Source organism: Gopherus evgoodei, chromosome 7, assembly GCF_007399415.2.
Source record: "Gopherus evgoodei ecotype Sinaloan lineage chromosome 7, rGopEvg1_v1.p, whole genome shotgun sequence".
Lineage (NCBI taxonomy): Eukaryota > Metazoa > Chordata > Testudines > Testudinidae > Gopherus > Gopherus evgoodei.
Genome location: NC_044328.1, coordinates 45,344,373 through 45,361,934, shown reverse-complemented (window position 1 = coordinate 45,361,934; position 17,562 = coordinate 45,344,373). Strand labels below are relative to the sequence as shown.

Here is a 17,562-nt window from a genome sequence, read left to right as displayed (position 1 = left end):
TATGACTATAACCATTGCTAATATGCTCAGAGCTCACTTTTGTATTTCTTCAGGATCCTCTTCCTGTTCCACCAACCCCCAATAGTTTGTTCTCTAACTCCAGCCACTTTTTTCTTATGTGTATTTTTACAATTATTTTTATGTTATTAATTATTGTACATTTTTTGCCAGGTCACCATTAGTCCCTACACTTACCCCTCTGTCTTGCCTCTCTGGATACCAGCCCCTCACTGTGCTGATCTGATATTGCTCCTCACACAGACAAAAAAGAGGCATTCCTTCCACAGATGCTAGTTTAGCACACTGAAAACTGCTAGCCCAGAAAATGCAGTAAGGGAACGCTGTGAGTTTAAACAACTATAATCACATACCCCATGGCACAGATAGTTTTCAGCTGAAATGTTTGGCCCTGTTTATTATAATGCTTCATGAGCACATTGAGATGCTCCATAACTGAGGAGCACGGTAGGGAGTGTTGCTTGTAAGCATGGCTTGATCTCTTGAACTGTACCAACTATATTGGGGCCATGCTCTGCAGTCTTTATTTGGACTGAGTAGTTACTCACACAAGATAGATGACTTCAATGAGAATACTTAAGGATTAGATTGAATAAGCATAGTAGGATGAATAAAGAATTTAAATTTATAGAACTATGCTTAACAATGTTAAGATTGTTCTAAATCATCAAATTATTCAGTAGCTAAAATGCAATATAAGTAAAGTTCTAAGTATGATAACTTTGCCTCTCTTTGCACCTTAATGAGATAATTTATTTGTTTCAATTCTATATTTATCTAGAGTACTTTGTGGACTGTTGCTTGATTCTAGTTACTCTGCCAGAACATAAAACAGTTTGTGCCACTTGTGAATGTGTCATGACTCATTGGGATAAAGCCAAAATATACCCGTCAGGGAAAAATTCTGGTTGGACTGTGCCTTTTAAATGGATTTTGCTCCATTTCCAATTACATATATATATATATCAGTAAACGCTTTGTAAAATTTTGCTTTTGTAAGATCCATGCCTTTTTGGCCTCTTAATGAGACCAGCAAAGAATCCTGTGGCACCTTATAGACTAACATCTAGCATCTGAGGAAGTGGGTATTCACCCACGAAAGCTCATGCTCTAAAACGTCTGTTAGTCTATAAGGTGCCACAGGATTCTTTGCTGCTTTTACAGATCCAGACTAACACGGCTACCCTCTGATACTTAATGAGACCAGCGGTATCTTACATCGTTATGGTGCTTTTCAGCCCAAAGCAAATGCTTGTTTTCAGTCAAAAGCCCAATTAAAGTAGCTTTTTGCAAGAAATCTCCATGTAAGTCAAACCTTAGCACACACCTCCTCCCGTAGGCTAAGACGCCTGTATAATTTGTGTGGAACATATTGTCCAGCAGTTGCATATACTTATAGCCCTGCTCATGTTTCTGTTCTTCCTCTATCCCAAATGGTCCCGTGTGCTGGTGCAGCAACAACTGCTGTGAAGTGTGTGTGCACTTTGTGTGGAGTGGAGTCCCATTGCACAACTGCCGCTTGATCTGCCTGTCTGCACGGTAGCCATGCAGCATTTAGTGCCTTGAATGCTCATGGAGCACATTTCTCTCAAATATTCCTCATCTCAGTACCAAAGTTCCACACAGATGTGGTGCCTCATCACTTTTATATTGAAATAATGTACATCATTAGTAAAGAATAGTTACACTGAGTCAAGTAAATAACAAGGAAAAAGTCATGTGGCCTTTGGAGTTTCCTTTAGCTGGGATGTTTGTACAGGAGTCTTGGGGGGGACAGGTGCACACGGAAGAAGCATCATAAAGGTTTCATAAATTCAGCACAGCCAGGGAAAATCCTGCGGGGTCCACGTGAGAGAGAAATGGGCCGGATTCGCATCGCTTGGCACAACCAGCCAGCCTCTGCCCGAAAACAAGATGGCAGTACCGTCGGCCTTTGAGTCATATGCCCCGAAGCAACATGGCGGCGAAGTGCCTCATCCAGAGCAAGTGCCTACGCCCTCTCTCCGCGACCTTCACGGCAGGAGCCCGCCCGGAGGTCGCCTCTTTGCGCGTGCGCATTAGTGACGTCTTCCTTGCTGTGGCGCCGGAGACTCTGGCGGAGCACGTGCGGAAGGACGCACGTTTTAATTAACGTCAGCAGTAAGCGCCGTCGGCCCTTTCCGCTCCGTCCTGGGAGGCATGCGCAGTAGGGAGCCGCGGCAGCGTATGTGTGTGGGCTAAATGGGTTTGAAATGGCTCCAGTGAGGCCCAGCTTGGCCTGGCTCGGCTCAGGTACGAGCGGTGCTCGCGGGGTTCGGCAGAAAGGCTCCGAAGGGAACGATGGGGGCCTCCGGCCCGGCCCGCCCCTGTAACAGGCCCGTCTAGGCAGGACGGGATCCCTTGGGGGTAGGCCCCGCTCCCGCGTTCAGGCCCCGCATTGTTGGCGGGGAGGAGCCGCGCGAAGCCACTTGCTTCTCCTGAGCCGTTACTGAGCAGATTGCATCCCTCAGAGGCCTTTGGCCTCGCTCAGTGCAGCGGGAGGCTTCCTCACGGCCACCTGCCCTCCGCTTCCCGCACCGAGGCTCCCTCGCTTGGACCTGCCCTCGCCCCCGCCGCCTCACAAGGGCGCGCGGAGACTCCCTCAGAGCAGCCCCTGCCGTGTTTGCTGTCCGTGTCCGTTCAGGTTGCAGGCCCAGGCTTCAGTACTTAGGGAGTTCGAGCATCGAGGTTACCGTGAGTTGCAGGGAGTGCCCCTTTCCTCCTTAGTTATTACCGGGACTCTGCGGGGTGGCTTTCGGGGCAGCGACTGTCTTGTCTGTGTTTGTACAGGGCCCACCGTGCTAGGGTTCTGCTCTGTGCCTGGGCCCCGTGGTGCTACTGTAATACAAATCGTAATGAATAGTAATGTTCGGTAGACAAATTTACGTCCCAACCCTGTACATAGGTATGAGTCATTCCTGTGAGATCAGTGGGACTGTCTGTACATAATTAATACATAGTTAAATGAAAGTGTTAAAGCTGTAGTCATCTTGCAAATGCCTATTCAAGTTAGTAAATAGTCTGAATTGAAAAAGTCCAGGAACAGGTGGGGAGCGACAGATAACTCCTGTACTGACTGTAGCTAAGGGAGCGGGGGGAGTGGCAGGGGGGGAAGGAGGAGGGCATTTAAGCTTTCTCTCTGTGCCACAAGAACTGTTTGTATATTCACTGGGTTTACCACTTATTACTCACTTAGGGTGTCTACGCTGCCAAAAAAAAAAAAAAAGACGTGTTCTTAACTCTTGGTAAAATAGCAGTGAAGGCAACTCAGGTTAACAGCATGAGTTCAACCTGACTTAACTTGCACTCCCAGAGACTAACAACTCTAGTTAAAAGCAGGATTGCTGTGTCTTCACTGCTATCTTAACCTTCCTATTTAAAGGTGTAAATATCCGAGTGTAACTTTCCAATTGTACTGCACAACAGAAGTGAGTTATGCCCCAAATTTATATATTGCATGTTCCTACTAACCATGTTTGGAGAGTGAGTGACTTTGAGCACAAAAATAATTTCTGCTTATTTAAAAATTGTGTTTTATTCTTCTGTGAAATCCCCCCAGATCTCATTAGAAACTTTAGTTTAATTCAGTTTTCAGCTTTTCCTGTACATTTAAATAGTTTTAGTTTTGTTGTCAAGATGTGGGGAGGGATAGCTCAGTGGTTTGAGCATTGGCCTGCTAAACCCCGGTTTGTGAGTTCAGTCCTTGAGGAGGCCATTTAGGGGTCTGGGGCAAAAATCTGTCTGGGGATTGGTCCTGCCCTGAGCAGGGGGTTGAACTAGATGACTTTCTGAGTTCCCTTCCAACCCTGATATTCTGTGTTTCTATGAAGGGCTCTTCAATGTCTCAATGAGAGTAAGATCTCATTCTGTCATTTGTTAGATTGCACATTGATTTGACAGAGCTCAGAAGCCTTGCATGTTGAACACCAGACTCGTGTATAAAAAGAAATCTTTGACCTAAGAATGGAATAGTTAAAAGTTTGTGGAACATGTTTTAAAATACTGTTAATATAAACTGAAATATTTATAACAGTAGCTGCTTATTCATTTTAATAGATCACAGTTATCGAAGATAAAACACTGAGGATTTTGCCTTCCATCATGGCTCAGTTTGGAGGACAGAAGAATCCCCCATGGGCTACTCAGTTTACAGCCACTGCAGTATCTCAGCCAGGTCAGTTTGTACATCATTTAATGTTTGAACCCTGACATCTAGTTGAATTGCAGATTCTACCGTTGTGCAGAATGATATAGTTCAGAGTAGCAGCCAGGTTAGTCTGTATCAGCAAAAAGAACAGGAATACTTGTAGCACCTTAGACGTGGTCTACACTGGGGGGTCGGTGTAAGATATGCAACTTCAGCTATGGGAATAGGGTAGATGAAGTCAACGTATTTTATTTTGACTTACCTCCCATCCTCACGGTGCGGGATCGACGGCCGCAGCTCCCCTGTCGACTCCGCTACCGCCGCTCGCCCTGGTGGAGTTCCAGAGTTGACGGAAGTGCGTTCGGGGATCGCTATATCATGTCTCATCTAGACGCGATATATCAATCCCTGATAGTTCGATCGATAGATTGGTGAGTAGTCTGGATGTGCCCTTAGAGACTAACAAATTTATTTGAGCATAAGCTTTCGTGGGCTACAGCCCATTTCATAGATGCATACACTGGAACATACAGCAAGAAGATATTTATACAAAAATGATATAGTGCTAACAATATTTATCAAACAAGTCAGTTAACATTTAAAGGTTAAGGGGGTAGCCGTGTTAGTCTGGATCTGTAAAAGCAGCAAAGAATCCTGTGGCACCTTATAGACTAACAGACGTTTTGGAGCATGAGCTTTCGTGGGTGAATACTCACTTTGTCAGATGCATCTGACGAAGTGGGTATTCACCCACGAAAGCTCATGCTTGAAAACTTCTGTTAGTCTATAAGGTGCCACAGGATTCTTTGCTGCATTTAAAGGTTGACTCTCTTAGATTTGAATGAAATAATAATGGTAATCAGTTAGGTATCTTAGTGAACAACTTAAGTCACTTATATCTAAAGTTGTGTAAAATGCATTTTGACAATGGTAATTCATCACTCAAGATGAAATGTAAAAGGACTAATAAAGGCTGATGGAATAACTGCTTGGAAATCCTAAGAGTTTCATCTTAAGGAAACTTCAACCAGTATCACTCAATATGATCTACACAATCAATATGATCTACACAATGGGTGTTTGCTTTTTGCTTACTACTGAATGTACTTGTATATTGTAAGTACTACTTTTTTGCGAATCGCTTGTATAGATTTCTATTCGTGGGATACGCTTGCACTCTCTGTGCAAACTGGAACCCTCTTTCAAAGTTCCCTTCACCACAAGTCCTGTCTTGATGTTCAAAAGTGTATTTTTCAATCATTGTGGCCAGTTATCTTAATGCGATTCTAAAATCCCCAGTCAAATTTCAAGCTAACTTGTTTGAAGTTATGTCAACTGGCTGTATTTGGGGAAGGATCTCTTCTAGCCGTAAAGGAGTATCAAGGTTCCCAAGCAGCAACGTGAATCTGAAGATTGCTATGTAGTAGTCAAAGGCCTGGTCTACACTACGATTTAACGCTGCACCCGTCACACTACACTGCTCTTTATATCAATTTAAAGGGCTCTTTAAATTGATTTCTATACTCCTACAAAACGAGATGAGTAACGCTAAAATCGATATTACTATATCGGATTAGGGTTAGTGTGGACGCAAATCGACGTTATTGACCTCGTTATTTTACAGTAGCTACCCACAGTGCACCGCTCCAGAAATCGACGCTAGCCTCGGACCATGGACGCACACCACCGAATTAATGTGCCTAGTGTGGACGCGCACAATCGACTTTATAATATCTGTTTTATAAAATCGGTTTAAGCTAATTCGAATTTATCCTGTAGTGTAGACGTAGCCAAAGAAATCAAGTGTTTTTGTACTTCTGTTGCTGTGGGCTTGCTAGGACCCAAGAGAGGAGACAGAGGCCCTCCAGAACTAAACATTGTGGGTTATTTCAGTATTAAGATTGCAAAGTCAAGCAAGTGGAAGTTAAAAAAGTGCCAGAATTAAGGTTACTTTGCAACCTTAATTTGGTCTCCTTGTGCATATGTATTATGATACAGGCTTTAATTACTCAATCACATACTATTTTATTCCATGGAGCCCCTGCCTCATTCAATGTGCAGGATGGATGATGCTTAGTTAGTGAGCAAATAAGCAATATTTTGTTTTCCCATTATTCAGTGTGTGGGTTTAGTTTAGGCCTTTTTTCAAACTCGGCTCTAAAGACAGAATTATTAATTTTCTCATGGACTTTTCTGTGAAACTCATCAGTATAATATCAGTGTTTCATAAACACAAATTAATTTGTCTCTCAAATGTTCTGTGAAAGAGAGTATTTTCATCTCCATTTTACAAATTGGAAACTGAGACACCGAGTAAGATCAAAAGTATGCACTAATGTTATGTTATCAATTTGAGATGCTTAGGAATTGATTTTATAAGGTACTTAGCTTTATAGGTGACTGTATATTCAAGCACAGCGCCCATTGACTTCAGCTGCTGCTGAGAGTGCTCAGCACTTTTACAAAAATGAGGTTCCAGGGTTTCCAGCTGGGCATCCAGAAAAAATAAGAAACATAGTTAGTGACCATCTCCGAAAAGTTTGGTTTAAGAGACTTGCTTAGCATCACACAGGAACTTGGTGACAGAGACAGAGATAGAATTCAGTTCTCCAAGGCAGCATTTAACTGTCTTAATCATGATACCTTTTTCTTTTGACCATCACCTGTGTCATTTGTTATTCATCTTCCAACTTCTGTAACAAATGAGGCAGGAATTCTGCAGACAAGTCTCCTTCGCTAAACAGTCCTAATTCATCCTCAGAGAAGGTCCATTCTGTGCACTGGATGAGGCAGGGGTTCTGTGGAAAAATATAGTATGTGATCATGCAAGTGAAGACTGATTCCCAATGCATATTCACTAGAGGGCCAAATTAAGGTTACACAAACAACCTTAATTGGGGGCATTTCCTAACTTCCAAATACTTGACTTTAATGCAACCTTAATAATGGTCTTAGTATATTTTTTGTGTGTAATTTCCTGGCTTATTAAAAAAGCAAACTGAAAACACAATTTCTGTCACATGGCAGTGTGTTGACACCCACGTGGATCATCACATTTGGAATCTTTAATTCCACCACGCAGACCAATGCCATTTGAGCTAATGCAGTAACTAATAGAAGATAACATACTATTTCTATATGGAGCAACAATAGAGGGAGATGGTATAACTGTGAAACCCATTGGCAAAGTATTTGCTGACAGCAGGAGGAATGTTGAGAATCAGGAATCTTTGGTTACATCCCAGGCTCTATTAGGAGAATGTGTTCTGGGGAGCACAGACTTTTCTGCTTGTTCCCCACTCTTAAAGTTTAACCTCCTTTGCCCTGTTCCCTCAAACTTGTCCAGGTCCTTTTCTTCCCTGTACCAGGTTCCTTGTTCCAGTCCCATTCGCCTATGAGGAAAGATTTAAAAAATTGGACATGTTCAGTTTTGAGAAAAGAAGATGAGGGGGAGTGGGGTGGTTAATAAGACTTCACATATTCTAAGAACTGTTGTAAAGATGACACCGATCAGTTCTCTGTGCCCACTGGAGGTAGGGACAAGAAATAATGGGCTTTATCTGTGGCAAGAGAGATTTGTTAGCTGTAAGGAAAAACTTGATAACTATACTGGTAGTTATGTTCTGGAATAGGCTTCCAAGGATATGTCGAGACTACTCGCCATATTGGCATGTAGCGATCGATCTATCGGGGATCGATATATTGCATCTCATCTAGATGCGATATATCAATCCCCGAACGCGCTCCTGTCGACTCTGGAACTCCACCAGGGCAAGCGGCGGTAGCTGAGTCAATGGGGGAGCTGCAACCGTTAATCCTGTGCCGTGAGGACGGGAGGTCAGTCAAAATAAGATACGTCGACTTCAGCTATGCTATGCCCGTAGCTGAAGTTGCATATCTTACATTGACAACCTCTTCCCCTCCCTCCTCCCCCAAGTGTAGACCAGGCCAAAGAGAGGTTCTGTTAGAGGTTTTTGAAAAGAAGTTTGGCCAAACATTTGTCAGGTCTGGTCTAGGTTTACTAGTTCTTGCCTCAGTGCAGGGGAATGGACTTGAATGACTTCTCAAAGTCCCTTGAAGCCCTACATTGTTATGATTTTATGATCTTCTGGGGAGGAGCACAAGCACAGTGGACAGCCTCATTCCAAAGTGTATGCTGCTCAGTGTAACTGATCCCTCATGTGTTCAGTGTTAGCCTGCATACTTCAAAAGTGGTGAACACTTCCATTAGCTCGCTTTTCCTCTAAAGAGAATTCATATTCCTTTCTGTTTTGATCAAGAGAATGTAGAGGTTTAGATTCTTTGAAGATGCTTTTGCATGTATACTAGAGTCAGGCGCACCTGTATGACTCTCCTGCAATTCCTTTCATTCTAAATTCAATCCAGACATCTTAAAAGAACGGGACTTGCATAACTTCCTTAATTTGTCAATTCCACTGCTGCTTTGGTTAAGATTGTCTTCCTTGCTTGGAGAAGAATATGTGCAGGAGGGGACAAATGGCTAGTCTTCTCTGCTTAAGTTTCAATTAGTGTCACTCTAGAGGGTTTTGGGAGTAGTTCATCCATCAACTTTGTGGCTGTTGACTGCCTATGGAGGAGAACTGAGTATATTGTTGGTAATGATTGTCAGCACATCTGATGGTGCTCTTGATGATGTACTGTCACTCTTCCTCTTGAGTAGCACTCTCCCTCTCTAGTGGTGCTCTTGTGTGGTTCTGTGGGGTCCCATCTTGTCATCTCCTCTTGCTTAACATGCATGTGATGTTGGGAGGAGACATGAGTTGCAATGTCTGCAGTATGGTGATGAGACACAGCTTTGTGACTCCATTCTCACTGAGAATGTGCTTGCTTATATTACTCAGTATCTGGGTGAAATTGGAACATGTAATGAGCATCTGGGACCCCCTACTAATAGAAATTGCTAAGACTTAATTTGAAGAGGGCAGTCTTATCACTTTCATTAAAGCATTCAGTAGTCTAAATACTCGAGAAGCTATTGCTTTGGAGTACAGATTACTTTACTGGGAAAAGTCATAAAACTGCTGAGTCAGATAATAGCAATATGTGGATATGTCCCTTATAGCTAATACAAACACCATCATTCTCTTATCTCAAGGCCTGCATGGCAAAGATGAATACCTGGATAAACAGTAGTTGGATGAAGTTAAACCTTGGCACCACTCAGATCTCTTTGGAACGGACAGGCAAAATCTTGGAAGAACATGCTAACACTAACATGAATCTCTGGAGGACATCTGCCCCCAGATTGTCAAATTCAAGTGCAATGGTCTACACCTTGTTGATGCCTTTATACAGTCCGGAATCCCATATAGTGACAACTATAAAAAAGCTACTTTTGCTATGCCCTATCCTATCTGATGCAGTCCAGGCTTTAACCTTCCATATATTTGTGACTTGGAGGTTTGATTTATTGTAATTCAAGGTAACTTGTTAAGAAAGCACCAACATTGGGGAGGGAGACTTCTGGTGCAGAAATCAGTGACCCATCCTCTTACTAAAAGATTGATGAGAGTGCATTATCGCTGTACTTTGTTCACTTTCATAGCTACCTTTTGAATATAAAGTAAAAATTATGGTGGTGATCCAATAAACTTTGTGAAGACTTGTGCCCTGAAGTGGGAGACCTTTCATTGTGGACTCTGCTCGGGTAGTACTCAGCTAATATCCACAATTCAACTTATTTTTTTTCTTCAATCAGCATACTCAGGCAGGTTAACCTAGAAGCCCTGTCTCAGATTCAGTATCTTTCATGTTTTCACCTGATACTGAAAAGATAATTTTAAGGCTCTCCTTATTGTAATTAATCATTATAAAAACATCCTAAACTTTCTGATACTTGAAAGGACAGTATTAACTGTAATAAAAACTGTTGGAAGTTGGTCTCTCTCCCATATTTTTTGGTTCTGTACACACATTTTCTTTAAACTTTTCTCTCTCTCCTGGTATCCTGTGAAAGAGAACCACATAAACAAGAATAACTTAGACTTCAGGGGAAACTGACTGTACAAAGAAAGTACTATCAAATGCACAGTCAAATGAAATAGAGATTCTTCTTTAGCTTTAGTTACCTTAGGAGTTTCTTGCAATAATACTAAGGAGTCTTATTTCCTGCTCTTTAGATGTGATGTTTTCAGTCCTTATGGGATCACTATTTGAGCCATTTGACGTTTCTCTTGATATATCTAGAAGAAATTATGTGTTATTGACAGGGAGAATAGGTGAAATCCAAGGTCTTTATATGGCGTTCCATATAAATAAGAACGTCTTGTGCCACCATCCTGAATTTCTGACTTAAAAAAATCTGGTGTATTTTGTTTTTTTGTTTTGTTTTTTTTAAACCTAAGTCAAACCTTGTTTTTCCCCTCAAATCCTCAAGAATTACCTGTGGTGGTTGATGGTTATGCAGCCTATGTTACAAATATATCCTTAGTTACCTTTAGGTAGACCTCACACACTATTTGTAGCATATGGAGAGAATTCAACAGAAGACAGTCTTTATTTACTCGGATGTTGTCTAACTCAAGAACACTTTACATACAAACCTACTGTAAGGGTACAGATGTCTCAGTATCTGAACTCAAACACCAGTAAATCTAAGGCAGTAGTCTTTATGCATGAGAAATTTCTTTGTCTTTGAGATTTATGAATGTCAACAGAAACCCTTGAAAGAGTAGTAGTAGTATTTTCACTTCAGAGGAGTGGGAGGTGTTTAGACACAAATTAAATGACTTGGCCAAGTCACAGAGGAAGATTTTTGATAGTTAGAAATTGAATCTGGGTCTCTTGAATACCAATCCAGTGCCTTAGCCGCAGGACCATCATTATTCCATGGGTTTTTATGATTATGTAATGTCCAATAAGTGGGACTCTGTAGGTGAGATTTTTGAAGGAGAAAGAGAAGCTATTTAATAGTAAATGTAGTTAGCTGACATTCTTATCTAGATGTGCACTTTTCCTCTTCTTTTCGAGTCTTCGGCTCTTTGTGAAAAGGAACTGGGCTGTGCTAGGGCTCCTTAAGTAATCCTAGGATCATACGAAGAGGGCAATGCGTGCATAGCCCTAACACACTGCTGTTTTTAGAGGCTTCTACCTTGACACTTAATGTTGCATAGGCATCCTGCAAATATAGATCTATTTCTCCTTTCTCAGTCAACTTCTCCTGTTTCATCTTGTAGCAAAGATTTAATCTGGTTTATTAATAAGGAAATGATTGTAATGTTACAAATTTAGAATTATTACTTCCCTACTTGCTTAATGAAGTGAATATGATGTCTTTTGTTTAAATATATAATTCTGTTAATTTTAAGTAAAAATCCTTAAACTTTTAAATCTATGAAAAGTTAAAGGGATTCTGGCCTGGTCTGCTCACCTCTACAATCTTTAGGTGATATTTTGTAGTTCTAAGGATTCCTTTTTTTTCTGTATATTTTTTCCCTCATAACAAGAAAGACAAGCTCAAAGGAGGATATGATTACCTTCAGATCCCATTAATTCCACTCTGAAAAGCCTCCTCTTTCTGTATTTAATTAGTGAGCTGTAATTTGGCATCTGTAATGTAGATTTGAAAGTAGTTTTGGAACCTGTGAAGTATTTTTCCAAGTAGAAACTGTGTTATCTGCGGAGGTAGTTCTTTCAGTTTCACTTCTTCTGTTCTGCTTTTACCAGCATGTAGCAAATGCTTAACAAAATTTAACTAAAATCAACAAAGATGCAACTCTTTTTACAAAATTACAATGGTAACAATTTCAGATTTTGCCCCTCAAATTTGCATAATAGAAATTATTAAAATATTCTGTGAGTTTCACAGACTTTCTAGTTAGATTTTTTTAGGATTGGTTAATACTAGAAAGTGTTGGCATTTATAGCATTAGTTCATGCTCATGGAACTTTGTCTACATGTGAATGTACCATTGTGAGCACACTAACTATAGCAGAGGTAGGCAGACTACAGCCTGTAGCACCCTCCTGCCCGGCCCCTGAGCTCCTGTCCTGGGAGGCTAGCCCCCGGTCCCTCCCCTGCTGTATCCCTGCAGCCTCAGCTCACTCCGCTGCCAGCACAATGCTCTGGGTGGCAGGCTGCGAGCTCCTTGGGCAGCGCAGCTGCAGAGCCTGGCCTGACCCGGTGCTCCAGGCAGTACGGTAAAGGGGCAGGGAGCAGGGGGATTGGATAGAAGGCAGGGGAATGCCCTAAAGTGTAAGTAAATATTTTAAGATTCATTGCGCTGGTAATGACATCTGTTTGTGCTCTCATTACTAAAACATGACGTCTTTCATCATCATCTCTTTTTCACAGGCACTTTTGTCCTAAATCAGAGCTAAGTCATGAGAGTATGTGTGCATGCTATATGTGGTACCATGTTCTTGATTCCACCAAGAAAAATGTATCTGAAACAACACTGTTTGTCAGTCTGGCAGAATTGTGGTAACTGTCAGTGCTCTGTAACTACCATCAAAAAATAACATTTTTCACTTTGCGGTACCAGGGCAGAGCTTGCAAGGCTGACGCTGTCCACATTTTTGCCAATCATGAGCAGCAAAAATCTACAACTAATACCTTACTAGCCACAGTAGTGCATCAAGGGCGGCCATGTAGCAGAATTGCTGCTGCTAGTGCAGCCAACCCCCTTACTGCAGAAGAGCTTGTTACAGAGGCACGCGTTCCAGCAACTTCTTTTGTTGCTGGAATAGAAACCCGGTGACTGTAGTATTATAGGTGTGGGTTCTATTTTATTATGGATTCTAATTTAATATGAGGCAAAGCGTGATTTTTAAAGGCTTGCTTTTTAAATATTTGTTATCGTCTAGGATAGAGAAGGAAGGAAATGGCAGCTGGGAGTCAAGATTCAGGAGTGCCCCTGCCCCTTGAGAGAATTAGGAGTAGGCCAGGGGAAGAAAGCACTAGCATTAAGAGTAAGGATTCTTTTCTTGCCATGAAGAGAGTCTTAATGCATAACTGTTTGTTCTGTTTTCAGCTGCTCTTGGTGTTCAGCAGCCATCATTGCTTGGAGCCTCTCCTACAATATATACCCAGCAAACAGCATTGGCAGCAGCAGGCCTCACTACACAAACTCCAACCAACTATCAGCTAACTCAAACAGCTGCTTTGCAGCAACAAGCTGCAGCTGCAGCTGCTGCATTACAACAGGTAAGAAAATTGTGTTTTAGGGGTGATTCTGCTGACTACACAAACTTTGTAATAGAGAAAACATTGGCTCTTCAAGCCTAAAGTAGCCTAACTTGAGGACCAGTAGAATAAAATGTGTTTGCCTTCCCTGTACAAACATGATCGATTTTTAGTGAACTGAGTTTTATTGTCAATAAGCTCCACATTGATTGTTCCAAATACTTCACAAAGCCACAATGCATAGTTTAGCAATATTTGACATAATTTCATGTTTTGTGACCTAGATATTTAATTATTTTGGGTGGCAGGATTAATGGATGATGTTTGATATTGTGGAACGCTGAGGTGATCCAGGATGCATTTTTAATTCTGAAGATCTTTGTTATAAGAGTATTTGGTGGACTGTATTGATCAAGTTTTGTATTAGAAATGACCGAATTTGACAGTGTGTCCTCTGAAACAGATTTAGGCCAATTTATAAATATTAGATTTTGTATTTGTTTGTTTCCTAAGGGAGTTAGCAGCTGGCTTGTAATTTCTGTTCATCAGCTGTCTTGCTTTTGTATGTTTTTCAGCAATATTCACAACCTCAGCAGACGCTCTATAGTGTACAACAACAGGTTTGTCTAATTCTTATTATGTACATCACAAATAACTTATGCTATAGTGTGCATGTCTTTGCTGGATTAGTCTCCAGAAACTACTTCTTACTGAATATTTTCTTTAAACAAACAATGTAAATAGTTTGTTTTTATTTATGAAAGAGAATTTGAGTCTAACTTCACATCTATAGAAAAAATCTCTAGAATAGGAGTTTACCTTTTGTGTAGCATGGGGAATTTGAAATACTGTGCCATGTATGTACAGTATAACCTCAGAGTTATGAACAGAGTTACAAACTGACCAGTCAACCACACACTTCATTTGAAACTGTAAGTATGCAGTCAGGCAGCAGCAGAGACAAGGGAGAGAAAAGCAAATACAGTACCGTATTAAACATAAACTACAAAAAAAAAGGAGAAGGCAGAATTTTTTCCTACATAAAGTTTCAAAGCTGTATTAAGTTAATGTTCAGTTGTAAACTTCTGAAAGAACAACCATAATGTTTTATTCAGAGTTATGAAGAACAACCTCTATTCCTGAGGTGTTCATAACTCTGAGGTTCTACTATATATGGTCCATGATAAATGCCATGCTCTAAATATACCATGTAGTTCAACTGCTGGAATGCTTTTGTCTAAAAGGGTTCCCTGTTGCATGCATTGTTGTCATACCTGAAATTACAGTATTGTGAGAGAATACATGGATTGATAAATTACAGTCCTAACCCTTCCCAGCTGCTCAAACTGTCTCTTTTGAGACACTCCCTCACATGTCCTAAATGTTAGTGATTTATGATGGTGAAACAGTCAGGAAAACTGAAGTGTCTGTTACTGATTAAGTCTGAAAATTTTGGTCCTAGTGAAATGTACAAATGGACACACTTTCATAGATATGCACAATATGACTACAGAAATGATCAAATTCCAATGCATTAACTGTTTCCAATCAGATAACTAAGTCAATGAAGCAAAAACATTTTTTCCTTCATTATAAAGAGGAGGTAAAACTGTACAGTTTCCTTAAGTGTATAAAATTAATTTATAATTTTTTTATTTAAGTTGCAGCAACCTCAGCAGACCCTTTTAACCCAGGTTAGTTTGGCTGATTTGTTTGGTCTTTATCTCCAGACATAGGTCATAGGCAATGTAAATCTGTGATGTTGGCCATTGTTTTTATTTTAAGTTTTTTTAACAGATAATGGTGGATTGCATGTATACTGTCTTGTTACAATATGTAGTATCTGAGCTGTACTAATACAATAGAAGTTTTACTGGTACAGCTTTGTTGTATTGTATCCAGCTGTTAAAATTTGCATAGTTTTAGTTTTAATAATTAAGGTAAAGGAAAGATTTTTATCATTCAACTATAGAAGGAATAACTTTTTTTTGCATAATGTCTCATACAATATTTTAACATGGACTTCAAGATTTTTATTATTTTACAGTATGCGACAGTTTGGGGAAACTTTACTTAAGAGAAAATAATTTAATGCTCTGTATTTTTAGAAACAGTATTTCATATACTGTTTTAAAGGGATCTTGCAGATCTTGACAGGCCCAAAATGCACAATTCTTTAAAGTATTTGTAGTTGATTTTTCAATGTTAAACATTCAAAACAATGGGTGTTAAAAATCCACCGTCAGCAAAAACAGAATACTTACTTTGTCACATTCACTTGTGTGCACATCATTCTGCTGACTGTTTTTATGAATAGCCAAGGAATCGAAGTGACTAGTTAGAATAGAATCTTGTTAGTTCCACACTCTGCTACTTTGTAGAAGCAAACCAGTAGGCTGCATGGAGGAACTGTAAGAATGCAGTCCAAGGTAACCCAGTAGCTTGAGTTAATGGTGGGTGGCCCTGCTGAAGAGCTGTGGATTTTTGAAAATGATGCAGTCTAACTTTTTTTAGGTTGATTGGAGTTCTTTAGTGTCAGGGAATCATCTAAATTTATTTTAAAGTTAATTATTTCCTTTAGGAGTAATGTGTGGCTTTGTATGTGCTTTTTGCTTTAAAAAGTAACCCTTTGTTTATAAAGCATTTGTTTTTAGAAAGATTCTTCCAAAATTGATCATTGCCTTGCTCAAGTAGCTGTTCTTTATAATTGTCTCAGTGGGATCTGAATGCTTATAGAGTTTGATGTTTTATTTTGGTTACAGCCAGCTGTTGCACTGCCTACTAGCCTGAGCCTATCTACTCCTCAGCCAGCAGCACAGATAACTGTTTCCTATCCAACACCGCGGTCAAGTCAGCAGCAAACTCAACCACAGAAGCAGCGTGTCTTCACAGGGGTAGTTACAAAACTACATGACACATTTGGCTTTGTGGATGAAGATGTCTTTTTTCAGCTCAGGTAAGTGCAGTTGGCTACAGCTGTGTTCTGTGATGTCATCACTAAGCAATGTTTCAGAATTTAGCTTGCAAATTCTCTGCTACTGGGGACCATTTCTGCAGCTAGTTGACATCTAGCAGCAGTGAAAGGCAGATGCCTGGGTAGGATAGTGGCTGTTAATGCTAGGTTCATAATATGGACTTTTCTTACTCAAAACCCCATGGTGGGAAGGTCTGAGGAACCTAAATGGACTGAGAACCATGGAGCTGCATTACTTGGGAGTAGTGGAGCCAACGTAGCATGCTTTTTCTCTGTCTTAACACATGCACTTGAGGCTTTGCTGGTGTGGGACCAGGAAGGGAATTCAACAGCTCTAAGTATATGCCCCGTCTGAAGCAGACATTATTTCCACTGGATTTTCAGACTGAAGTTAATGGAATTTGAATCCCTTCTCTCCCCCCGCCCCCCCCCCCACTTCTTTTCCTCTTGCCCCTGAGTGGAGTATTTAAAGGGAACTCTGGAGATCCACCCCTGGGTCCTCTCTCCCTTCAACCTTAAGATTTAACTGTAGTAAGGTACAGTGTGACCCTAGATACATTTGTAAGATGCTTAAAGTATAAAAACATCTCTCATATCTTCCTAGTCAGTTTCTGAAGTGTTGTACATGAAGTTGCAGAACCCAGAAGCATGGCTCTGTCTTATTAGTAACTCTTACATTTTCCCCTCATAATTAACTCTTCAAATATAAAGCTAATTTTTGTAGCTAAACGCTAAACAACATTTTCTTGTATACAACTTCTTTATTTTAAAATTTTGCAGTGCTGTTAAGGGGAAGACGCCTCAAGTAGGAGATAGAGTATTGGTAGAAGCTACTTATAACCCCAATATGCCTTTCAAATGGAATGCACAGAGGATTCAAACACTTCCAAATCAGGTATATGTGGTTACCCAATCTAGCTCTTGTTGAATTCTTTTGATTAAGTTAATTGACAATGCATTCCCTCTTTCCATTAGAACCAGACTCAAACCCAACCTTTGCTCAAGACACCTCCAACTGTACTTCAGCCTATTGCACAGCAAACTGCATTCAGCGTTCAGGCACAGCCACAACCACAGTCTCTGTTGCAGGCACAAATATCAGCAGCTTCTATTACACCTTTGCTTCAGACACAGCCTCAGCCTTTACTACAACAGCCACAACAGAAAGGTATTCCTCCAAAACATGAAATTTGTTTTTCTCCCTCTTATGTTGATATAGATAATGTTTAAACCTGTTCCATCACAGGAATGAAGTAACAA

General features: G+C 40.6%; 1 protein-coding gene across 3 annotated transcripts in view; it reads left to right on the top strand.

Moving 5' to 3' along the window:
* Window positions 1-2,135: 2,135 nt before the first annotated feature.
* Window positions 2,136-17,562, top strand: part of CCAR1 (cell division cycle and apoptosis regulator 1) — a 40,404-nt gene continuing 24,977 nt past the window's right edge. For 2 of the 3 annotated variants that reach the window (XM_030568547.1, XM_030568545.1), the window contains exons 1-8: window positions 2,136-2,289; window positions 4,093-4,210; window positions 13,177-13,349; window positions 13,904-13,948; window positions 14,990-15,022; window positions 16,091-16,284; window positions 17,083-17,197; window positions 17,278-17,470. In XM_030568547.1, coding sequence (XP_030424407.1) covers window positions 4,138-4,210; window positions 13,177-13,349; window positions 13,904-13,948; window positions 14,990-15,022; window positions 16,091-16,284; window positions 17,083-17,197; window positions 17,278-17,470 — 826 coding nt within the window. In that variant the 5' untranslated portion in view covers window positions 2,136-2,289; window positions 4,093-4,137. The remainder of the gene's footprint in view (window positions 2,290-4,092; window positions 4,211-13,176; window positions 13,350-13,903; window positions 13,949-14,989; window positions 15,023-16,090; window positions 16,285-17,082; window positions 17,198-17,277; window positions 17,471-17,562) is intronic. The other variant, XM_030568546.1, reaches the window with a different exon arrangement.